The sequence below is a fragment of the Entelurus aequoreus genome, linkage group LG20, assembly GCF_033978785.1.
Source record: "Entelurus aequoreus isolate RoL-2023_Sb linkage group LG20, RoL_Eaeq_v1.1, whole genome shotgun sequence".
Taxonomy (NCBI): domain Eukaryota; kingdom Metazoa; phylum Chordata; class Actinopteri; order Syngnathiformes; family Syngnathidae; genus Entelurus; species Entelurus aequoreus.
This window is the reverse complement of record NC_084750.1, coordinates 48,206,820-48,232,855: the sequence shown is the minus strand read 5'-3', so window position 1 is coordinate 48,232,855 and position 26,036 is coordinate 48,206,820. Positions and strand designations below refer to the sequence as shown.

The 26,036-nt window shown below is 41.9% G+C and overlaps 2 protein-coding genes across 9 annotated transcripts in view; one reads left to right on the top strand and one right to left on the bottom strand.

Moving 5' to 3' along the window:
• LOC133636327 (zinc finger protein 37-like) overlaps positions 1–26,036 on the bottom strand; it is a 497,781-nt gene that overhangs the window by 111,298 nt on the left and 360,447 nt on the right. The window lies entirely within an intron of this gene.
• LOC133636328 (gastrula zinc finger protein XlCGF57.1-like) overlaps positions 1–26,036 on the top strand; it is a 346,899-nt gene that overhangs the window by 176,711 nt on the left and 144,152 nt on the right. For 4 of the 7 annotated variants that reach the window (XM_062030250.1, XM_062030247.1, XM_062030243.1 and 1 more), the window contains exons 1-2: positions 18,497–18,671; positions 25,014–25,268. The exons of 2 other annotated variants lie outside the window; for them this stretch is intronic. In XM_062030250.1, coding sequence (XP_061886234.1) covers positions 25,025–25,268 — 244 coding nt within the window. In that variant the 5' untranslated portion in view covers positions 18,497–18,671; positions 25,014–25,024. Of the gene's footprint in view, positions 1–18,496; positions 18,672–20,080; positions 20,182–20,298; positions 20,472–25,013; positions 25,269–26,036 lie in introns of those variants that run through there. One more of the 7 variants, XM_062030242.1, reaches the window with a different exon arrangement.

The window sequence follows — 26,036 nt, the reverse complement described above, 5'->3', positions numbered from 1 at the left end:
CGCATGCCTCTATTTGTTTTAGGCAGATACAGAGAGTCATCATACAAAGGAGAGCAGGTGATACAGGAAGATATTTATGTTGTCAATGACCTAAATGCAGCCTTGTTAAGCAGACCAGCAAGCATTAAGCTTAAACTAGTCTACAGAGCAGACAGCATAGACAAGTCGGAAATGGAAGAGTCATACCCAAAACTGTTTCAGGGTTTAGGAATGATGCAGCAGCCATACACTATAAAGCTCAGGCCAGACGCCATTCCCCATTCCCTGGCCACACCAAGACGGGTCCCCATCCCTTTACTAGGCAAAGTAAAAGAGGAGCTCAAGAAAATGGAGGACATTGGAGTCATATCCAGAGTGGAAGAGCCGACTGACTGGTGTTCGGGCATGGTTCCAGTGCCTACAAAGAATGACTCAGTGCGCATCTGCGTTGACCTCACTCGCCTCAACGAAGCGGTTTGCAGAGAGAAATACATACTGCCTTCAGTGGAGCAGACTATTGGTTCTCTAGCAGGAGCGAAGGTCTTCAGCAAGTTAGATGCCAACAGAGGATTTTGGCAAATCCCATTATCCCCCGAGTCGTCACTGTACACCACGTTCATAACTCCCTTTGGCCGTTTTTACTTTAACAGGCTGCCCTTCGGCATAGCGTCAGCCCCAGAACATTTTCAGCGGCGTATGTCTATGATCATTGATGGGCTGCAGGGAGTCGTATGCCACATGGATGATGTTCTCATCTGGGGAAGAGACCAACAAGAGCACGACATCAGACTACACACCGTTCTCAACAAACTCCAGGAAGCGGGGGTCACACTAAACATGGAGAAATGTAAACTGAGCAGAAGTGAAGTCAAGTTCTTAGGCCACATTCTGTCAGCTGAAGGTGTGCAACCTGACCCAGACAAAGTAAAGGCTGTCATGTCAATGAGAGAGCCGTCCAAACACAGGAGAGGTTCGCAGTTTCCTGGGAATGTTAAACCAGGTCTGGCTGAAAAGGACAAGCCGTTGAGAGACCTTCTCTCAAAGAAGTATCAGTGGGTCTGGGGATGTGCACAACAGAGAGCGTTTGATCGGCTGAAAAATGATCTCACATCCCCTCCAGTACTGACACTGTACAACCCCAACAAAGAGCTGAAACTGTCGGCGGATGCCTGTTCATACGGATTGGGGGCAGTCCTCCTACAGAAGGAGGGAGAGCTGTGGAAACCAGTCGCGTACGCATCACGCTCCATGACAGAGACCGAACAGCGATATGCCCAGGTGGAGAAGGAGGCGCTAGGATTGACATGGGGTTGCGAGCGTTTCCGGGACTTCCTTATTGGGAGGCATTTTGCCATGGAAACTGACCACAAGCCACTTGTCAGCCTGCTAGGTCACCAGGCACTCACTGACCTTCCTCCCAGAATCCAGCGGTTCCAACTCAGACTCATGAGGTACAGTTACACTATCTCACACACCCCTGGCAAAGATTTGTTTACAGCTGACACTCTCTCACGCTCGCCTGTCAGCCAAAACCCAAGCACGAAACTGACAGACAGAGACTTCATGGAAGACACAAACATCTACGCAGATGAAGTCATCACCAACATGCCCGCCAGCTCAACATACTTGGCTCAACTGAGAGGACAACTGCAGCAAGACAGTGTGTGCTCAGAGGTCATGTCATACTGTCAGAAAAGATGGCCTGACCGCAGCAAGCTCACAGGTTCAGTGAAGGCTTACTGGCCTGATAGAACCATACTTACAGTACACGATGGACTACTGCTCAGGGGCTCTAGACTAGTTATTCCCACAGCGATGCGCAACTCTGTCCTCGACACACTTCACGAGGGACATCAGGGGATGACCAGATGCAGAGAGCGAGCCAGAGAGGCTGTATGGTGGCCAGGCTTGAGCAGCCAACTAAACGAGCTGGTGAGAAATTGCAACACATGCATCAAAGAACAAGCCAATCCGGTGGAGCCATTAATGTCCAGTGAGCTCCCAGAGAGACCATGGCAAAAAGTAGGTTCTGATTTACTCTCACTCTTTCATGTCTGTGTTAATCATGTTTTTGTTTTGCTTGGGTTTTGGGCTCTTTTTTTAGTTCCTGGTTGCACTTCCTTGTTTGGTTTGGTTTCCATGGTCACCCATTAGTTTTCACCTGTCTTGTCACGCACCTGTTTCACGTTTCGAGTCACGCACCTGTTTTCACTGATCACGTAACTATTTAAATCTGTCTGTTTCTGTTGTTCGTCCTGGCGTCCTCACACATTCACACTCTGATGATCCATGCTGCTCTTTTTCATGTTTTTTTCATGCCAAGTAAGTTTTCTTTATTAAGACCACAGTTAGTGTTGTTGCTTCTTTGTTAATAGTTTTTGTGCCCACGTGCACGTCTTTTGTTTCTTAGTCAAGTTGTATTTCCGCCTTTGTGCGCGCCATTTGTTTGCTTCCTTTTTTTTTTGTAGTTTATTAGTGTTAAACAATAAATCATGTATTTAAATTCACGCCTTGCCCGCGCCAATTTTCCTTTGTCTTCCGGAGAAGCAAACCCTAAGAACCCAGTCATGACACACTCAACCAAGACACCTACCTACTTGTAGTGGACTACTACTCTAGGTTTGTAGAGATCGCCAAGCTAACTTCCACACGATCTGAGGATGTTATTGTGCATCTCAAGTCGGTCTTCTCCAGGCATGGTGTTCCGGTCCAGTTTTCAGTGATAACGGAGCTCAATACTCCAGTCAAGAATTCAAAAACTTTGCAGCAGTTTATGGGTTCACTCATTCCACCAGTAGCCCTAGGTTCGCTCAGAGTAATGGAGAGGCGGAACATCACGTGCAGACCGTGAAAAACCTGCTAAAGAAGGCTAAAGATCCATATCTAGCTCTGTTGGCTTGTAGAGCTACACCACTCGCAAATGGCTACAGTCCTGCTCAACTCCTCATGGGCAGAAGACTTCGCACTCCACTGCCCCAGCATCCATCTCTCCTAACTCCAGAGCTTCCAGACAGCGCCGTCGTCGCAGCTAAAGAAAGGGAGAGGAGAGTAAAGGACACTGCAAGTTTCAACAAAAGACACCGTGTGAGAGATCTGAGTCAACTCACTCCAGGTCAACCAGTGTGGATTACAAATACAAAGTCTCAAGGCACAGTGGTTTCATCCCACTCTGCCCCACGTTCATACATTGTGGACTGCCCTACAGGCACAATCAGAAGGAATAGACACCACCTTGTCCCTTTTCCAGAGACTGTTCCGCACACACCTCACACACTGACACCCAGCACTCCACCCCAACCAGGTGATCCCACACTGGGTTCTCCCGAACGCCCCAAGTCACCTTCAACACAGACTTCCAAGGCATTTACACCCGTCCATACACACACACATGGTCCTACCACTAGGTGTGGCAGAGTGGTGAGAAAACCTTACAGACTGGACTTGTGAACTGTGGGAGGGGTAGAGAGAAACAAATGTGAAAAAAAAGTGAAAAGAAAAAAAACTATGTGAAACAAGTAAGATTGGTGAATGTTTGTGTTCTGATGGTTACACTATTTGCCTCCAAAGATATTGCCTGACTATGTTTGCTTTTGTTATTTTTTCTTGAGAAGTCTTAAGAGTGCATTATTCCATTCTGAGTGAATACATGTTATATTTCATGCAAAGGTTTACAGATTTTTACGTTATCTGACATACAGCAGTAATTGTTACAGTCTGTTTAGTTTTCTAGAAAGGGAGATGTGGTGTTATCTGGTATGCCTTTATTTTGAAATAGCATACAGGATGTCCCCGACCGGATGTTACGTGATGACGCTTGATGTTGTGACACTGAATCCTATGGTAGACTGAGGCTAGTCGGAATAAAACACATTGCTTGCATAAACCGTCTGATCATTACAACCCATACCACGACAATATATATATATATATATATATATATATATATATATATATATATATATATATATATATATATATATATATATATATATATATATATATATATATATATATATATATATATATATATATGTAACCAGGGGCGCCGCTAGGGATTTTGGGCCCCATGAAAAGAATCTTTACAGGGCCCCCTGTATAATAATTTCCTCATCATTAGGGGCCTCTCTGGGCCCCCCTCCATCATGGGCCCCTAGAATCCGTCTCCTTTACAGCCCCCCCCCCCCCGCTTTTTCGGCGCCCCTGTATGTAACGCAATAAACTCAATATACAGTACATATATACTGTATATGGGTGGAAAGAGCTGCTTACTTGTTTGTCTCGCGAGATCTGACAAGACTGCGCGAGAAGCAAACACGTCGAGGATAAAGCAAGATGGCGTCTGACGGTGAAGACGTTATTGCAGTCGTCACAGTTCAGTGTTCTTAATCTGTGCGTCCATGTACACATATATGTCCTTTATTACACTCTATTATATCCAATCCAATCCAATCCACTTTATTTATATAGCACATTTACACAACAAGAATGTCTCCAAAGTGCTGCACAGCCATGTTAAAAACAATATTAAAAACAATATTAAAAACGATATTAAAAACAATATTCAAAACAATATTTTGCTACACCAATGACTGAATAAAAACAAAGAATAAATGAATAGAAAACCAATACAGAGACAATATAAAAAATAAATATGATTAAAAACGATTTTAAAGGGTAAAACCAATTAAAACAGTAAAATAGACATCAAAATGTATAACCCTAACCCTAACCACACAGGACAACAGAGGACAGAAGACCACACAACTCACATAGTGTTAAAAGCCAAAGAATAAAAGTGGGTCTTAAGACGAGACTTAAAACACTCCATTGTGGGAGCAGTTTGAACATGAAGGGTGTGGATAATGCATATGTTTAAGAGTTATTTCTTTATTCATTATCATGTTTGAATCAGCTCATATTTTTCCATGTATACTCTGTATACCAGTTTCTCTTTGTCTTCAGATTGCCTGTTTAGACAGGGTCGTAAACCATCAGGAATGGGAACACAACCCCCAAGTCTCTCTTCTTATCAGTGTTGAGAGGAGGGGGGGGGGGGGGGGATGGGGGCTTTATTTGTGTGAAAAGAGTTGCTTTTTCCTTTGGAATGCCAGATCAACTTGGGCTGCGCATTCGTATGTGTTGTTCGAGGCTGGTCTCTATTCTCAAATATTTGACAATAAATTACAAAATACCTATTCTGTGCTAAGTGGTACCTTTGAGTCAGTTTATATGTCATCTAAGGAACTTGGGACTGACCAGCGTTTTACATCCCACTTGGAGGAACATCTGGTCAAACGCAACAAGGGGCAGAGTGTTCCAGAGTTTAGGGCCGACCACAGAGAAGGCCCTGTCTCCCCTGGTTTTAAGTCTCGTCCTGGGCACCACGAGCTGGAGCTGGCTCTCGGACCTCAGAGCGCGCGCAGGAGTGTAAATTTGGATGAGGTCCGAGATATACTGAGGTGCCAGTCCATGTAAAGCTTTAAAAACAAAGAGCAAGGATTTAAAATCAATTCTAAAATGAACAGGGAGCCAGTGCAAACTCAGAAGAATTGGGGTTATATTCTCACGTTTCCTGGCCCCTGTTAAAAGTCGTGCTGCCGCGTTCCGGACTAACTGCAACCTGGAGAGAGCTTTTTGGCTAATGCCAGCATAAAGTGCATTGCAGTAGTCCAGGCGACTTGAAATAAAAGCATGCACGACTTGTTCAAAAAGGTTAAAAGATAAAAATGGTTTGTTCATGTCTAAAAGACGAAGATGATAAAAACACGATTTTAAAACGCCATTGACTTGTTTGTCAAATTTAAAATCGCTGTCTATAGTGACGCCAAGGCTGGTGACTTTGAGACGCACATAATTTTGCAATGGTCCCAAGTCAGTGAGGGCCGGACCAAAAACTGAAACTTCCATTTTTCCCTCATTCATTATTAAAACATTCTGGGCTAACCAAGCCTTGACATCACATAGACAGTTGAGAAGGGGTGTCAGGGGGCCGTGGCCTTTTGAAATTGGCATATACATTTGGCAGTCATCTGCATAAAAGTGATAAGACACTCCATGTTTCTTAAAAATCTCTCCAAGAGGGAGCATGTACAAGGAAAACAGGATGGGGCCTAGAATGGATCCCTGGGGGACACCACAGTGAAGCGGAGCAGAAGAAGAGGTGGCGTCCCCCAGCCTGACAGAGAAGGACCTCTCTGACAGGTAGGATCTGAACCACTCTAATGCAGTCCCCCTGACACCCACACGGTCTCTCAGGCGGTCTAAAAGAATTGTGTGGCCGACTGTATCAAAGGCAGCTGTAAGATCTAAAAGCACGGAAATGGCAGAGCTACCAGAATCAGACATTAAAAGCAAGTCATTAAAAACCTTTAAAAGTGCAGATTCAGTACTGTGCAAAGCCTTGTATCCAGACTGAAATGGATCTAAAGTGCTATTTTCATCTAAAAAAGGCTGCAGTTGCGCTAAAACACATTTCTCCAGAATTTTTGACACAAAAGGTAATTTGGAAATGGGCCGATAATTTGACAAACATGTCGGATCTAGACCTGTTTTTTTAATCAAAGGCTCGACAACAGCTCTTTTACAAAAAGAGGGGACACAGGCAGAAATCAAGCTGCTGTTGATGATGTCCATAACAGACAAGTCTATAGTGTCCCAGATTTCTTTAAAAAAGCGAGGAAGGACTGGGTCTGTGGGGCAGGACGAGGGTTTCAGTTTGTGAACTATTCCTGTAAGCTCAGGCAAGGACACAGGCTCAAACTGACTGAATACAGCCGAGCACTGAGTGGCCACATTAAAACTCAATGGAGAGCGAGAAAGATTTGCCCGAATAAAAGCAACCTTATCGTTAAAAAAGGAGAGAAATTTTTCACAAGTTTCACTTGTCATCTCCAGTAAAGTGGCTGGATTCGGATTAAGAACATAAATAATAGTATTAAAAAGAACACGTGGCTTGCTGATACTATTTAAAATTAAGTCTGACAGATATTTTGTTTTCTCAGCTTTAACCACACTTTGATAGTTGTGACAGTTTTCTTTTAAAATTTGATAAGAAACCTCCAAGTGATCCCCTTTCCACTTGCGCTCCGCCCTTCGCCACTCACGCCGAGCTGTGCGTGTGGTTTCATTGAGCCAAGGCTCCTGTTTTGGCTTTGGACGTATAGCTTTGAGGGGCGCTATACTATCCAGAACCTCAGAACATGTAGAAAGAAAAGAGCACATCAATTGTTCAGTGTCTGCAGAGTGTGATATACTCTGCATGGAGACAGTGAATAAAGGGGAGAAGGTGGCTGCGGTGTCAGACCTAATAACACGCCCATGACGCACGGCAAGTGGTTTCACATCAGGGTCCAAACTTAAATTAAACATAACAGGACTATGATCAGAAAACACAGCATCACCAACAACGACATTGTCAACATTAAAACCATGAGACAATACGAGGTCTAGTGTATGCCCACGTTCATGCGTGGAACCAGACACAGACTGTATAAAATTAAAAGAGTCGATGACATTCAGGAAGCTCCTGGTTAGAGGTTCGTCTGGGCAGCAGGTGTGAATATTAAAGTCACCAACAATAAGAACACGATCATATTTGGGCAGAATTTCGGCCAGAAATTCAGAAAAGTCATTTCTGAAGTCTTTGTGGTACTTGGGTGGTCGATACACGACAGCACACAGGACGACATCAGAAAGACCCAGCTCAAACATGCATAGTTCCAAGCTTCAAAAGGAGGATTGCATTAAATAAAGTAAACATCGTAATAACTGTTTGCATCCGGTTATATTAGTCTGAGCGCACTTTGATGCTTCTCCAGCTAGCTTAGCCTGCTAATTAGCTTAGCTTGTTAGCTGCTAACAAAGAGATTGATTGATTGATTGATTGATTGAGACTTGTATTAGTAGATTGCACAGTGAAGTACATATTCCATACAATTTGACCACTAAATGGTAACACCCCAATAAGTTTTTCAACTTTTTAAAGTCGGGGTCCACTTAAATTGATTCATGATACAGATATATACTATCATATATACTATCATCATAATACAGTCATCACACAAGATAATCATCAGAGTATTTACATTATTTACAATCCGAGGTGTGGGATGTGGGGTGGGGGTGTGGGGGTGGGGGGGGGGACTGACTTGGTAGGATATGTACAGCAAGTAGTGGACACACAGAGAGAGAGAGAGAGAGAGAGAGAGAGAGAGAGATCAGAAGGCATAAGAAAAAGTATCTGCATTTGATTGTTTACATTTGATTATTAACAATCCGGGGAGGGTGTTAGTTTAGGGTTGTAGCTGCCTGGAGGTGAACTTTTATTGCGGTTTTGAAGGAGGATAGAGATGCCCTTTCTTGTATACCTGTTGGGAGTGCATTCCACATTGATGTGGCATAGAAAGAGAATGAGTTAAGACCTTTGTTAGTTCGGAATCTGGGTTTAACGTGGTTAGTGGAGCTCCCCCTGGTGTTGTGGTTATGGCGGTCATTTACGTTAAGGAAGTAGTTTGACAGATGTGTAAGTTACCCATGTATTGGGCACTAATACACCCCCATACCATCACACATGCTGCCTTTTACACTTTTCGTCTTTAACAATCCGGATGGTTCTTTTCCTCTTTGGTCCGGAGGACACAACGTCCACAGTTTCCAAAAACAATTTGAAATGTGGACTCGTCAGACCACAGAACACTTTTCCACTTTGTATCAGTCCATCTTAGATGAGCTCAGGCCCAGCGAAGCCGACGGCGTTTCTGGGTGTTGTTGATAAACGGTTTTCGCCTTGCATAGGAGAATTTTAACTTGCACTTACAAATGTAGCGACCAACTGTAGTTACTGACAGTGGGTTTCTGAAGTGTTCTTGAGCCCATGTGGTGATATCCTTTACACACTGATGTCGCTTGTTGATGCAGTACAGCCTGAGGGATGGAAGGTCACGGGCTTAGCTGCTTACGTGCAGTGATTTCTCCACATTCTCTGAACCCTTTGATGATATTACGGAGCGTTGATGACTGCTTACTTCCTGAATACTGAAGTGCCGCAGCGTCTGCTCATGCTCACTAGAGTCGTACGGCTCGGGAGACATGGCGGAGACTTCATGGACTTTATTTTGAAAATGTTCCCTCCGAGCTAACGGAGCCGATCTCTTCGTTTCACTTCATTTCAATGTCTTCTACTTCCATGGAGTGTGGGTGTGCGATTAAGAGCACAATGCTGTTGCAGGAGAACAATATTTGATGTTGCACTTTCATTTTGAAGCTGAAGCTAGCGTCCTTCCGTCAGCTGCTGGGACTGAGAGTTAGCATGCAGCAGGTGATGTGTTGTCACAACTTGTTTATAAACTCTGTACTTTGTTTACTCCTCCTTTATTTAACTGCTTTCTTTGTTAGTGTTCCAATAACATCAATACTAGCTCAAATGTTTTGTCATCTCATCCAATTGATCGCTGGCTGAGTTGTCGATGAGGCACAAAGATTGTGTGTTAGATGTGAGAGGTATCACTCTTTATTTTTGTTGGCCAAACTGTTGTACTGAAGTACGTGGTTGTTGTTGAAGAACAAAGATTGTTTATTAGACTTAATTTTCATTATTCAAACTGCTTTATGTTTTATATTGACATCACAAAGTAAACACCATGTTTTTTTACATTACTTTTCCATTTCACAAAGTAATTACTTTAATAACCATTCATGTGACACAGCATTTTGTTCATGTTATATTGTGTATAAATAATTCCTATACAACATATTTCTGCTCAAACTCTCAATGGATCTGTCCTGATACAGCATGTACATGTACACACATTAGTACATGTACATGTACATAACTTAAAAAATACTTCTCTAATTGAAAATGTAAAACTAGAGATAAAGGCATCATGTAATAAACAATCTGACGTGCTGATACTATTAATGAACAAAAACACAAATATGTGTCTTTAAATATATAGATCCAGAATCTACAGCATTTTTATGAGATATTACAAATGACATGATGTTCACACCAACACTGTTTTACCAAACAATGAATAATCATGATTAATAATCAAGATATCAATATTGATAAAATATTAGCGTAAATATTATTTTGCCCATAAATGTGCATGTCAGAAAAATTGTATGTAATATATCAAAAAACTTTCTACTCTATGGGTTTTTCTGTGGGCACGATGAGGGATGTCTTTGTTGTACCAAGCAAAAGGTTTTGAGGATGTCACAGGTATACGATGGAAGAAGACGGGAGGTGTTACCCATTGTCTTCAGGAAACCGGCACAGCTGGCCAGAGGGCTTCAAAGTGGACAGATGGCAAGATTTTCCCAAACTTCCTGAGGAACTGTCTTTGAACTATTTGGTAACCGAGGGCAACGCTATTTACGACCCGCTGCCCTTTTGAAGTAGCTGTGGTCAGGAGACGAGAGGTGTTATTCAGTCGGACCCAGGATGAGCCCAGGCCCGAGACATCCTCATCTTCTTTGTCTTCGATGTGACCAAGAACAGTGACTGTTTTGCATACTTCCTAGACCTGCTGTGACACGTGTTGGTGCGTGAACATTGAATGTCTAAAATAAAAGAGGAGACGAGAGCTTCCTTCGGGAGAACATGGGTGACACTGTAGAGGGTACAGTGTCAACATGGCATCTCCTCAATTGAGTCCAAATTTGATTCTGTCTCTGTTTGATTCTTTGTCTCTTGTCTGTTTTAATAGATGTCAAACTGGGTTTGAACCTAACATTGCAGTCCTAGGTGTAAGACTATATCTTATACATGAACACTACTTGTATCTATATGGACAAAAAGTGCAGTTACATCTTATATCCACAAGGTGCCATCTTACAAATTGTTCACATTTATTTGTATATATCTATATTATTATTTTGTTTCTGCCATATGACTTTGTTTATAATGCTTGTGTTGCTTTCAGATGCACATTCAACTTTCTACTTGAGGTACATATATACATTTTGGCAGTTTGTGTTTAAAAAAAAAACTAAAACCTGGTTAAAGGATTTCGGTATAAGTAGTTTTTGAAAATGTTGAGCACATTTAAAATGACCACGATAATAATGATAACCGTGATAATTGTGGTCACAATAACCGTGATAAATGTTCATACCGTGACATCCTTATAATGGACAATTGTAACGTAATTGTTTCCTTGAATAAATTGATAAAAACACATTTTTTCTTACATTTTCAACTGTTTAAGACATTGCATAATTAACATTAATCGGTATAAACAACATGGCGCGGCCATTTTGGAAGTTTATCCGACAACGAGAACAGCCGAGTTGTTGTGAGATTTTCCCAGAGATACACTAGTTGCATCAGGGTCTGGAAGGACATCAGGTGTTCACTGAACTTAGGTCAGGCACATGCACCCTAGACCGGCCAGGTAGGCCGGCGTAATGGGACTCTATGCTCACTTTTTTATTCTTCAGATAAATATGTATATACTAAATATATATATATATATATATATATATATATATATATATATATATATATATATATATATATATATATATATATATATATATATATTTGGAGCCCCTACCTTGAAAGAAAATAATGTTTGCCTTGGTGCCCTAAAATATGAGTCCTCCTTTAAGGCAACACTTGCCTTAACCTTAAAAAGTTCCAATTGGAGGCCTGTATATGTGTGTATACCAATAGTAACAAGCATTGGCGTTGTTAGGCCTATTTTAGGGGGGCTCAAGCCCCCCTAAAATGTTCTTAAGCCCCCCTAAATAATTTGATGTTAAAAAAAAAAAATATATATATATTATTTTTTTTTACAAATACATGCCGACATTTTAATTATAAAGTGGCCCGAATATGAGTCTAAATAAATAATCATATAACCTGTCATTATTCACTCAGTTTCCCCTCACTTCATAGCGTAAGGTAGAGAGCCCCTTTAGTGTGTCGGTATCCAATCCATTCCACTTGCTCATATAGAAAATGCCCACATCACTCAAAATCCAGTCCGCAATTTCTCTGCGACCTTGCTTGCGGTCCTGCAGGTGTACGAAGCACATTAGCACACAGCACAAGAACCTTGTGTCTGCAATTGTAAATAATTTAGTTTTTAAGTTTTGTGTTTCTTGTAAAATCTATATAAAGTAATATGCATTAGCCTATTGTTAAAATAATGAAAAAAACATCATTAAATATATTTGTTTTATTGTATTGTTACATTAATAGCTGTTGTATTATTATAGGATGGCTTGTTAAACATTTCATAGGATTAAAAAAATATAATAAAATGTAAAATGAATAAATACATAAAAAGAAAAAGAAAAAAAATGGTTAAAAGCCATCGTCCAAGGGAGCATTTAATTTCGTCCCGTGCAATTGTTTTACCATCCCCGGAAAGGCGGGACTACGTTGATCTCAAGCCCTGGAAGTTACATTTTATTGTTTGCATTATTTGTTTCAGCATTGCACTTTGAAGATGGTCCCTCAGCTCTTTGACAGCTTTGGCTCTTTTTCACATCAGCAGACGGACTCTAAGTCTTTCTTATTTACAGTATATATAAACGTTTCTCATTTCTATTCAGACTTCCATATATATTTAATTTCCTTAACGGCTTGCCATAATATATATATATATATATATATATATATATATATATATATATATATATATATATATATATATATATATATATATATATATATATATATATATATATATATATATATATATATATATATATATATATATATATATATGTATTATATACAAGCCAAATTATCCCGATCCAGATATTACTTTAATTCAAGTAATCAAGTAATATTTCCAGGGCTTGAATTTACAACCATTTTAGTCACATATGTGCCCAATTTGTGCAACTTCAAAATATTTGGGAACAAACAATTATTGTATTGTGAGCTAAAGTGGTGGCATTAGCCTCTATGTTGTGAAGTAATAACATAGAGGCTAATGCCATGACTTTCATTGTGTTTCAGTGTATCTTGAAGGATCATGCAAGTCATTGTTTCTTGTTGATGCTGTAAACAAAATGTCACCATGTTTGTTGTTGTACTGAACACACATTGAAAATAAACCCACTGAAATAATAATAATAACAATGATTCATTTTTAAGTCTTTGTTAGCCGTTTGTGAAGTTTTGTGCTCGTGCGCTACGTTCGTTCGCATCCTGTGCATCTCCTGGGGGCTAAGCCCCCCCTGTCCTTACCCACACAGCAGAAGACTCCTATACGGATCCGCCTTCAAGTCGCCCAACCCGCGTTACTGTCACATTCGTTTTGGCTCCGCCCAGAGGATACAGCTCCGCCTCTGAAAATTGTACGGTCAGACAGCTGATCCTGAGCGGACTCGTGTCTGATTCGCATACGCGGACGCGAAAAACTAAACTGGCGCGCGCCGCCTAGAGTTATAGGCTCCGCCTACGCGCGCTGAGCCGACCAATGTCTGCACCCGCAGACGTGGACGCGCATGAGCCAAGATCATCATTCCTGGACTTTCTTTGCTGCAACACGAACGTAAGTATAGATTTATATATTTATTGCTACATTCGCAGTAAAGATCGGCCTTTGTGTTTCCATCATCATTTATGTATGATTGTAATGACGTTGCTTGATATTAGGACTAGCAGTAAAACTTTATATTCTGTAAAAAAAAGGCTATTTCCAGCACCGCCTCCCAGAATGTTTTGCATGGGGACGTGCGTCTGACGTCACGTATCCAGAAAATTCGAAATGGCTGCACGCGGGAGGAGAGGCCCGAGCAAAGAAAAGTGGAAAAGAGTGTTATTCGTCAAAAAACCCACACAAAGACGGTCATTTTTTCGCCGTGCTATTGTAAAATTGTCTTTTATCTGTGTTTTGTGTTCCAGAATTTGAAAGTTTCCTGCGTGAAGCCGGTGAGTATGAACATTTCAAAAGTTCAATACAGTTAACTTAGGCTATCTTTTGTTAGACGCTGTGAATGTGTGTTTGATTGATTGATTGAGACTTTTATTAGTAGGTTGCACAGTGAAGTACATATTCCGTACAATTGACCACTAAATGGTAACACCCCAATAAGTTGTTCAACTTGTTTAAGTCGGGGTCCACTTAAATTGATTCATGATACAGATATATACTATCATATATACTATCATCATAATACAGTCATCACACAAGATAATCACATTGAATTATTTACATTATTTACAATCAGGGGTGTGGAGGGGTGGGGGGGGGGGTGGGGGGGTGGGTATGGACATCAAGTAGTGGACATAGAGAGAGAGAGAGAGTGAGAGATCAGAAGGCATAAGAAAAAGAAAAAGTATCTGCATTTGATTGTTTACATTTGATTATTAGCAATCCGGGGAGGGTGTTAGTTTAGGGTTGTAGCTGCCTGGAGGTGAACTTTTATTGCGGTTTTGAAGGAGGATAGAGATGCCCTTTCTTTTATACCTGTTGGGAGCGCATTCCACATTGATGTGGCATAGAAAGAGAATGAGTTAAGACCTTTGTTAGTTCGGAATCTGGGTTTAACGTGGTTAGTGGAGCACCCCCTGGTGTTGTGGTTATGGCGGTCATTTACATTAAGGAAGTAGTTTGACATGTACTTCGGTATCAGGGAGGTGTAGCGGATTTTATAGACTAGGCTCAGTGCAAGTTGTTTAACTCTGTCCACCTTGAGCCAGCCCACTTTAGAGAAGTGGGTAGGAGTGAGGTGGGATCTGGGGTGGAGGTCTAGAAGTAACCTGACTAGCTTGTTCTGAGATGTTTGGAGTTTAGATTTGAGGGTTTTGGAGGTGCTAGGGTACCAGGAGGTGCATGCATAATCGAAAAAGGGTTGAACGAGAGTTCCCGCCAGAATCCTCAAGGTGCTTTTGTTGACCAGAGAGGAAATTCTGTAGAGAAATCTCGTTCGTTGGTTAACCTTTTTGATTACCTTGGTTGCCATTTTGTCACAGGAAAGGTTAGCCTCTAGAATGGAACCTAGGTAGGTGACCTCATCTTTCCTGGTGATGACACTGTCACCTACTTTTATGTTGAAGTCATTGACTCTCTTAAGTTTGATGTGGGACCCAAACAGGATGGATTCTGTTTTACCCAAGTGTATGGATAGCTTGTTGTCAGCGAGCCAGGTGCAAGTTCTACAGAGCTCAGCACTGAGGATTTTCTCCACCTGTGACTTGTCCTTGTCTGATACCAGCAAGGCAGAGTCATCCGCAAACAAAAACAATTCACAGTCGCATGCCGATGATATGTCGTTTATGTATATTAGGAACAGTTAAGGTCCCAATATACTGCCTTGGGGGACTCCACAGCTCACCGAGAGGGGGGGGGGGGGGGGGCACGGTGCCATTCACCTCTACCACCTGCTCCCTCCCCTCCAAGTACGACTGCATCCAGCTCCAAGAGGTTTTGTTAAATCCGATTGCTCTGAGCTTATCCAACAGTATAGCGTGGTTAACGGTGTCAAAGGCCTTCTGAAGGTCCAGCATGACCATGCCGCAGTATTTGCCCGCGTCCACCTCATGTTTGATGTGGTCGCTCACATAGAGAAGGCATGTGTCAGTGGAGTGGTTAGTTCTGAAGCCAGATTGGAATTTGTACATGAGTTTATTAGTGGCAAGGTAACTATCGACCTGTTCATAAACTATTTTCTCCATTACTTTCGAAATGGAGCTGAGAATAGAAACAGGTCGGTAGTTGCCAGGTTCCAATTTGCTTCCTTTTTTAAAGAGGGGAGTTACTCTTGCTATCTTAAAATCTTTTGGTACTTGGCCTTGTGTAATTGATAGGTTTATTATGTGCGTGATGATCGGGGCAATGATGGAGGCAGAGTCCCTGAGGAATCTGGAGGGAATATTATCAAGGCCGGTGGCCTTGTTAGGGTGGAGCGCGCTCAATTTTTTAAACACCTCATCAGCTGTGACCATTTCTAATTTGAAATCATCGTTGGATACTCCTAGCTTTCTGTAGAAGGCTTTAATGTGTTCTACACCAAAGCGACCAGAGTGGTGGGACAGCTTGTTGACAAGAGTTGCGGCTATGCTGGTGAAAAAGATGTTAAGTCTGCTAGCTACCTCCATTTTGTCTGTAATGAGGGAGTCACCCTCCTTGATGCTGATGTTGGTGAGTCTTGTTTTAAGTTTCTGGCTGCAACCAGGAAGCTGGTTGTTGAGAATTTTCCAGAGCTCACGTGGCTTATTCGTGTTTTCCTCTATTTTGTCGTTAATGTAATTTTTTTTTAAGGATTTAGTCAGGTTGGTTGACTTATTTCTTAATTTATTGCATTGCTTTTTGAGAGTTGAAATGAGTAATTTGAGGTTGATATTATTGGGTTGTTTATCTACTTCTGTTTTACATTTTTGGTATTCAGAGTATTTCCTGTCTCTGTCTTTTATGGCAGCTAATAGGTCCGGATTCATCCATGGTTCCGAGCGGGCTTTGATCCTGACTGTTTTCACGGGAGCCATGTCATTTAGTATCTTTAGGAACGCCGTTTTGAAGCGATCCCAAGCGACATCGACCAGGTTGCTCGCGAGCACAGGGGACCAGTCCCACTCATCTAATTTTAAATTGAAATTGTCATTGTAGTATTTTTTGAGGGATCTGGATTGGGCTGTTATGTGGCCATTGGCTTTAGGTTTAGCTATTTTACGGGTGCAGAAGGTTAGATAGTGGTCGCTAAGACCACAGATCATGACCCCACTATTTCTTATTTTAGGCCGATCTGAAGTGAGAATGAGATCTATGGTTGATTGGGTGGAATCACACACCCTTGTGGGTAGCGCTATTAGCTGGGAAAGACCGTGCAGATTACAAAACTTGCTGACGGATCTGAAGACAGGCGCATCTTTGCGTTGAATATCTGTGTTCAGATCCCCAGTTATAATTTTCTCCATATTGTCTGTCCCCGCCAAGCATTCTTCCAAAGCCCCATAGAAATCACTCTGATTAGGGGGTCTATAAACAGTCCCTATTAGTACCGGCTTAGCGTTTTTAAATTAGATTTCTGCCCACACAGATTCCAGGTCATTGTGATTAAGATCAGTGCGAGTTATGTATTTAATATCCTGGTGAATATACATACAAACGCCCCCACCGTGTTTATTCCTATCCTTTCTGATAACCGAAAAGTTTTGTATTTCTATCTCTGAGTCAGAAATACTTTGATCAAATTTGGTTTCAGAGAAACACAATATTTTTACCTTCGTGTTGAGGAACATTTCTCTGATTTGGTCGAGTTTGGCTCCAGAGAGGCTGTTCACATTAAGGTGGATGATGTGTGGTCCACTGGAACCAAAAAGAGCATCAGAGTCCGCTGTGTTGTGGTACTGACCAGAAAAATTGTTGGTTATTATTGCTGTTGCAGTTGAAGAGCAAGGAGAGAGAGAGGAGAGAGAGAGGGGCATATTGATCGTCCTCCAGGTGAAGGGGGAGGGAGAGAAAGGGGGAGGGGAGGGAGAGGGAGGAGGAGGCCAGGTAGGGTTGCTGGGGGATGGGTTTGGTTTCCTTTTGGCAGGCTTTTTTGAAGACAAAGAGAACGAGAATAACGAAAATGTTTGTGTAAAGGCGCCTCTAAATCCTGTGTATGCCGCGTCCTCGACCGTCCGGGACCCGGGAGAGGTCGCATGGACCCCCGCCATCTCGTGCAGTTCCCCGCAATCACCGATGTCTGGGTCGCCGTCCACCGCAGCCGCCGCGTCGTTCACCGCCGCTGAGTCGCTGCCTTCTCTGATGACCGGGTCGTCCTCCATCGCCGCCGCCGAGCCTCCGACCGTGTTTATGAACGGGGCGAAGTCCTCCGCCGAGCCGCCGACCGCTGGAGCACAGGTGAGCTTGAGCTGAGATGAGCCGGTAGCCGAGTTAGCTTCGATGGCGACGCTAGCAGTAGCATTGCTAGTCTTCGCCAGTCGGGACAACATTAACCGTGTTGCTGCAGGTCCAGGGTTGAGTTCAGTGTCTCCTGATAGTAGAAGTAATAGTAGTATTATTGCCTTTCTGTCTATCCTTCCAGTCAGGGGCATGTTTCTTCTGCCTCGATGTGCGGACAAGCACGATGCTAACACGTTAGCTCCAAAGCCAAGGTGCTTCGCCGATGTATTGTCGTGGAGATAAAAGTCACTGTGTAGGTCCATTTCGCGTTCTCGACTCTCATTTTCAAGAGGGTAATATATGATAGTATATATCTGTATCATGAATCAATTTAAGTGGACCCCGACTTAAACAAGTTGAAAAACTTATTCGGGTGTTACTATTTAGTGGTCAATTGTACGGAATATGTACTTCACTGTGCAACCTACTAATAACAGTCTCAATCAATCAATCAATCAAACAAGTTAAGCTAACCAGCAGGCTAGGCTAGCACTCAGACTACTGTATCCGCATACAAACAATTAATAAGGACGTTAACTCTTTTAAACGACATACATGTGCACATGGACGTTGTAATCAAGACCAAGAAACCATAATAACCAAAACAAGGTATTCTCCGTCAGACGCCATCTTGTTTTGTTCTTCCTCCTGTGTGACGTCAGCGAGGTGTTCTCAACCGCGGAACAAATGTTGTCCAAACACGTGTTTCACTGGGACAATAGTGAGTGGTGCACACTTCCTCTGCCCAGCCACAGAACAAAAAAAGTCCCATTTAAGAGTTGCTGGTGTAACAATAAGAAGAATATATTCCACTCCTCTCTTGTACATGCGGCTTATGAGGTAATATAAATTATATATTTTTATATTATTTGTCTTATTTACCTGATATGTTGTTCGAAGCTAACGTGCTAGCGTTAGCCCGCTAGCAGGCCTTTGTAGCAAATGCGAGCTTTTTTTTTGAGGAGTGTATTTTATATGTTCTCTATGAGAATTACATTGACTTATTTAATACTTTAACTGTTTTTTTTATGTATAGTACAGTCACGTTTAACATCATTAAATATTTGTTACTAGAAAGGAACGAACGTCTCGTAATTTAAGACTGGAATAAGTCACATGGTATAATAATAATAATAAATTGTATTCGGTATAGCGCTTTTCAGTGCACTCAAAGACGCTTTACAGGATACAATCCTATCTCAGCTGCATTCGGGCGGACATATCATGGAAATTAAATCAACTGATTATAGATGTCCGATAATGGCTTTTTTGCCGAAATCCGATATTCGGATAGTGTCCAACTCTTAATTACCGATACCGATATATACAGTGGTGTAATGAACACATTATTATGCCTAATTTCGTTGTGATGCCCCGCTGGATGCATTAAACAATGTAACAAGGTTTTCCAAAATAAATCAACTCAAGTTATGGAAAAAAATGCCAACATGGCACTGCCATATTTATTATTGAAGTCACAAAGTGCATTATTATTTTTTAACATGCCTCAAAACAGCAGCTTGGAATTTGGGACATGCTCTCCCTGAGAGAGCATGAGGAGGTTAAGGTGGCGGGGGTGTATATTGTAGCGTCCCGGAAGAGTTAGTGCTGCAAGGGGTTCTTGGTATTTGTCCTGTTGTGTTTATGTTGTGTCACGGTGCGGTTGTTCTCCCGAAATGTGTTTGTGATTCTTGTTTGGTGTGGGTTCACAGTGTGGCGCATATTTGTAACAGTGTTAAAGTTGTTTATACGGCTACCCTCAGTGTGACCTGTATGGCTGTTGAGCAAGTATGCATTGCATTCACTTGTGTGTGTGAAAAGCTGTAGATATTATGTGACTGGGCCGGCACTTAAAGGCAGTGCCTTTAAGGTTTATTGGCGCTCTGTACTTCTCCCTACGTCCGTGTACACAGCGGCCTTTTAAAAAGTCATACATTTTACTTTTTGAAACCCATACCGATAATTTCCGATATTACATTTTAAAGCATTTATCGGCCGATAATATCGGCAGTCCAATATTATCGGACATCCCTAAAACTGATTCTTGTTATTACGAATACACTATTTGCACAATTGTAAGTGATTAATGCTTATTCAGTCAGACAAAAATAAATATTTAATTAAATAAATGTTAAATATTAAAAATGGCTTTAAAGGCCTACTGAAAGCCACTACTAGCGACCACGCAGTCTGATAGTTTATATATCAATGATGAAATCTTAACATTGCAACACATGCCAATACGGCCGGGTTAACTTATAAAATGACATTTTAAATTTCCTGCCACACTTCCGGTTGAAAAAGCCTTCGGAGGATGACGTATGCGCGGGACGTAGCCCGAGGAACAGAGGTATGCCTTCCCCATTGAATACAATACAAAAAAACTCTGTTTTCATTTCATAATTCCACAGTATTCTGGACATCTGTGTTGGTGAATCTTTTGCAATTTGTTTAATGAACAATGGAGGCTGCAAAGAAGAACGTTGTAGGTGGGATCAGTGTATAGCTGCTGGTTGTAGCAACACAACAAGGACTACTCACTTGGATAGCAGACGCGCTAGCCGATGCTAGCTGCCCACCGGCCACCGCACGGATGATCGGGTGAAGTCCTTCGTTGCGTCGTCGAGCGCTGGAACGCAGGTGAGCACGGGTGTTGATGAGCAGAGCAGATGAGGGCTGGCTGGCGTAGGTGGAGCGCTAATGTTTTTATCATAGCTCTGTGAGGTCTGTTTGCTAAGTTGCTAAGTTAGCCTTAGCGTCGTTAGCAACAGCATTGTTAAGCTTTGCCAGGCTGAGATCTATTAACCGTGTAGTTACATGTCCATGGTTTAATAGTATTGTTGATCTTCTGTCTATCCTTCCAGTCAGGGATTTATTTATTTTGTTTCTATCTGCATTTGAGCCAGATGCTATCACGTTAGCTCATGCTAAAGAGCTTCGTCGATGTATTGTCGTGGAGATAAAAGTCACTGTGAATGTCCATTTCGCGTTCTCGAGTCTCATTTTCAAGAGGATATAGTATCCCAGGTGGTTTAAAATACAAATCCGTGATCCACAATAGAAAAAGGAGAGAGTGTGGAATCCAATGAGCCAGCTTGTACCTAAGTTACGGTCAGAGCGAAAAAAAATATGTATTTCACTGCATTCTAGTCCATCACACTAACGTTCCTCATCCACAAATCTTTCATCCTCACTCAAATTAATGGGGTAATTGTCGCTTTCTCGGTCCGAATCGCTCTAGCTGCATTGTAAACAATAGGAAAGTATGAGGGAGTGAACAACTGACAACGTCACGCTACTTCCGGTAGGGGCAAGGTATTTTTTTATCAGAGACCAAAAGTTGCAAACTTTATCGACGTTGTTCTATACTAAATCCTTTCAGCAAAAATATGGCAATATCACAAAATGATCAAGTATGACACATAGAATGGATCTGCTATTCCCGTTTAAATAAAAAAAAAAATCATTTCAGTAGGCCTTTAATATACTGTACACAAATTGAACATGCGTCAATATTTTGTTTGTAGTCAAATCATGAGGTACCCAAATATTCTAAAAAAAAATATATATATATATGTATATGTATATGTGTATGTATGTATATACAGTATATATAATTATACTATATTGCCAGAAGTATTTGGCCACCTGCCTTTACTCACATATGAAGTTGAAGTGCCATCCCATGGAATTGTCCAAAATGTTTTGGTATCCTGGAGCATTCAAAGTTCCTTTCACTGGAACTAAGGGGTCAAGCCCAACTCCTGAAAAACAACCCCACACCATAATTCCTCCTCCACCAAATTTCACACTCAGCACAATGCAGTCGGAAATGTAGCGTTCTCCTGGCAACCTCCAAACCCAGACTGGTCCATCAGATTGCCAGATGGAAAAGTGTGATTCATCAGTCCAGAGAAGGCGTCTCCACTGCTCTAGAGTCTAGTGGTGATGTCCTTTACACCACTGCATCCCACGCTTTGCATTGGACTTGGTGATGTATGGCTTAGATGCAGCTGCTCGGCCATGGAAACCCCTGCGTACTGTACTTGGGCTAATTGGAAGGTCACATGAAGTTAGGAGCTCTGTAGCAAGTGACTGTGCAGAAAGTCTTTGCACTATGCTGACCTCTCTGTCAGTTTACCTGATCTACCACTTGGTGGCTGAGTTGCTGTTGTTCCCAAACTCTTCACTTTTCTTATAATAAAGCCGACAGTTGACTTTGGAATATTTAGGAGCGAGGAAATTCCACGACTGGATTTGTTGCACAGGTGGCATCCTATGACAGTTCCACGCTGGAAATCACTGAGAGCGGCCCATTCTTTCACAAATGTTTGTAGAAACAGTCTCCATGCCTAAGTGCTTGATTTTATAAGTGATTAGGACACCTGATTCTCATCATTTGGATGGGTGGCCAAATACTTTTGGCAATATAATGTATACCGGTATATATTCTCACTCCAGCACATTTCTTAAGGTGTGAGTGAGGTTTAACCAACATACAATCTCACGGCCACACTTACTGCACTTCTGTTTGTTTTCTGTTGGGTTAAAAATGTTGCCTTCACAGAAGGAAGAACGAGGAGAGTATATTGCATGTAAAAGTAAAGCCAACTAATCACAGCTCTGCAGGCCTGGTCACCATTGACGTGAGCTCAGACTATTTTGGAGGTGCACGTCAAGGTTGGCTGGTAGGTTGGTAGTGGGAGGAGCGAGTTGGCGTCACTTGATGCTGCAGCACAATGAAACTTATATACGTGCAGACTGACTTAACCTCTTAAAGGCCTACTGAAAGCCACTACTAGCGACCACGCAGTCTGATAGTTTATATATCAATGATGAAATCTTAACATTGCAACACATGCCAATACGGCCGGGTTAACTTATAAAGTGACATTTTAAATTTCCCGCCACACTTCCGCTTGAAAACATCTATGTATGATGACGTATGCGCGTGACGTCAATGGTTGAAACGGAAGTATTGGGACCCCATTGTATCCAATACAAACAGCTCTGTTTTCATCTCAAAATTCCACAGTATTCTGGACATCTGTGTTGGTGAATCTTTTGCAATTTGTTTAATGAACAATGAAGACTGCAAAGAAGAAAGTTGTAGGTGGGATCGGTGTATTAGCGGCGGACTGCAGCAACCAAACCACGAGTACTTTGAGATGGATAGCAGACGTGCTAGCTGCCGACCTCACCTTGACTTCCTCTGTCTCCGGGCCGCCGACCGCATCGGTGATCGCGTGAAGTTCTTCGTTGCTCCGTCGCTCGCTGGAACACAGGTGAGCACGGGTGTTGATGAGCAGATGAGGGCTGGCGTAGGTGGAGAGCTAATGTTTTTGGCATAGCTCTGTGAGTTCCCGTTGCTAAGTTAGCTTCAATGGCGTCGTTAGCAACAGCATTGTTAACTTTCGCCAGGCTGGAAAGCATTAACCGTGTATTTACATGTCCATGGTTTAATAGTATTGTTGATCTTCTGTCTATCCTTCCAGTCAGGGGCTTATTTCTTTTGTTTCTATCTGCATTTAAGCCCAATGCTATCACGTTAGCTCCATAGCTAAAGTGCTTCGCAGATGTATTGTCGTGGCGATAAAAGTCACTGTGAATGTCCATTTTGCGTTCTCGACTCTCATTTTCAAGAGGATATAGTTTTCGAGGTGGTTTAAAATACAAATCCGTGATCCACAATAGAAAAAGGAGAGAGTGTGGAATCCAATGAGCCAGCTTGTACCTAAGTTACGGTCAGAGCGAAAAAAGATACGTCCTGCACTGCACGTTAATCCTTCACTCTCACATTCCTCATCCACGAATCTTTCATCCTCGCTCAAATAAATGGGGTAATCGTCGCTTTCTCGGTCCGAATCTCTCTCGCTGCATTGAAAACAATGGGAAATTGTGAGCAGCCCTTCCTCCTGTGACGTCACTCTACTTCCGGTAGGGGCAAGGCTTTTTTTTATCAGAGACCAAAAGTTGCAACTTTATCGTCGACGTTCTCTACTAAATCCTTTCAGCAAAAATATGGCAATATCGCGAAATGATCAAGTATGACACATAGAATGGATCTGCTATCCCCGTTTAAATTAAATAAATTTAGTAGATCGACGGAGCGACGAAAGACTTCACCCGATCATAGATGCGGTTGGCGCCCCGGAGACAAAGGAATTCAAGGTGAAGTCGGCGGCTAGCGCGTCTGCTATCCATCTCAAAGTCCTCCTGGTTGTGTTGCTGCAGCCCGCCGCTAATACACCGATCCCACCTACAGCTTTCTTCTTTGCAGTCTTCATTGTTCATTAAACAAATTGCAAAAGATTCACCAACACAGATGTCCAGAATACTGTGGAATTTTGAGATGAAAACAGAGTTTTTTTGTATTGGATTCAATGGTGTCCGAATACTTCCGTTTTACTATTGATATCACTCGCATACGTCATCATACATAGACGTTTTCAACTGGAAGTTTAGCGGGAAATTTAAAATGTCACTTTATAAGTTAACCCGGCCGTATTGGCATGTGTTGCAATGTTAAGATTTCATCATTGATATATAAACTATCAGACTGCGTGGTCGCTAGTAGTGGCTTTCAGTAGGCCTTTAAGGCCCAAGCTGTTTGTTTACATACTTTTTTTATTTCTCTTTGCTATTTGGGCTTATTGGACCCGAATTAGAATAAAAACTAAGAATCATCTTTTGATATGATGTACTTAGTCCATAAGTACAGAAACGCATCCTTCATGTTTAGTGCCATGCTAATTCTTATTTTTACACTTTTTTTTCTCCAAATTCCATTGTATGTTATACTCTTCTGACACCACCAGATGGCAGTATAAGTGTCCACATATGCGGCCATAAGACCCCAATTCAGTAGTGGACACAATAGTGGAAATAAAAGGTGCTGTCCACGCATGTGGCCACTAAGCCTTTACAGTCATGACGCTATTAAAATCCAATCGGTAGGTTTTCTATACGTTCTAAAAAGCTGTTACTTTTTATCAATAATTACTGTAAATGTAGAAAACAAGATCATATACACAATTCATAATAATCAATAAACTATGATTATTCCATGTGTAGAAGAACATCACCGCCAAGTCTCTCAGTTCACTTGGAAAATATTATATTTGAGAGACTAAAAAAATATTTGACACATCTGAACTGAAGTTTGTTTGTGTTGTCTTGCAGACGTCCAACAGATGAACGCTCTTCAAGAAGAACGTCCCTTTCAGCAGCAGGGGGGCTCCTCTTTGAGGCAGGCGGATCCTCAGCCCCCCTACATTAAAGAGGAAGAGGAGGATCTCTGGGTTACTCAGGAGGGAGAGTGTGTTGTAGGGCAGGAGGAGGATGATGTCAGCAAGTTTCCACTGACTGTTGTCTCTGTGAAGACTGAAGAGCATGAAGACAAAGCACCTGAGTCCTCACAGCTTCATCACAGTCCAAGTAAGCACAACATCCAGATGTCATCCAATATGTATGCTACATAGTAAAACACTGCTAGCACAAGGCGGCTAACATTACAGGTAATGGTAGTCCTCTATTGCGCCTTTAAAATCACCAACATTACTCCATTTACTTGTAGTGACCTGTATATTAACCAAGTATTAGCAGCATTGTAATTGTAAGAGCTAACATCGAGGAACTACTTTTAGTCAAACGGCTCCTTACTCGCAGAGATGTAGACTAGCCACTGAGCTGCTGCTGCATCGCTGCTGAAGTGGTAAAGGTTTGTTGTAGATTATAAATCATGTCTCACGCTTGTATCGGCGAAGGTCGTGGTCATAGACCGAGAAGTTGGTAAATTAGTTTCAAACCCGAAGACATTTCTTGACCCGAGGAGTGAGGATTATGCTCAATATATCAGCTAAACGGAGAGAACGTGTCTCGTGCTGAAAGATATAAACATCCCATCAGTCGGCATCCCGGTGAGAGCAGACATTGTACGGTAAGTGATTGATTTGTTTTATGTTATCTTGTTTAGCATTTAACAATACTGCTACATGGATAGATAGATAGTACTTTATTGATTCCTTCAGGGAAATTAAAATGATGCTTAGTGTTTCACTAAAGCTGCATCTGTTGAGCAATCAGCTTCTAAAACTTGTAGCTCATCCTCCCAAAATATACGTTTCTGGATTGTGATTTGTCTCAAAGTAGTCTTTGCTGTCTCTCATGAAGTCTGTCATGATTGTTGTTGTTGTTGAAGGGAAA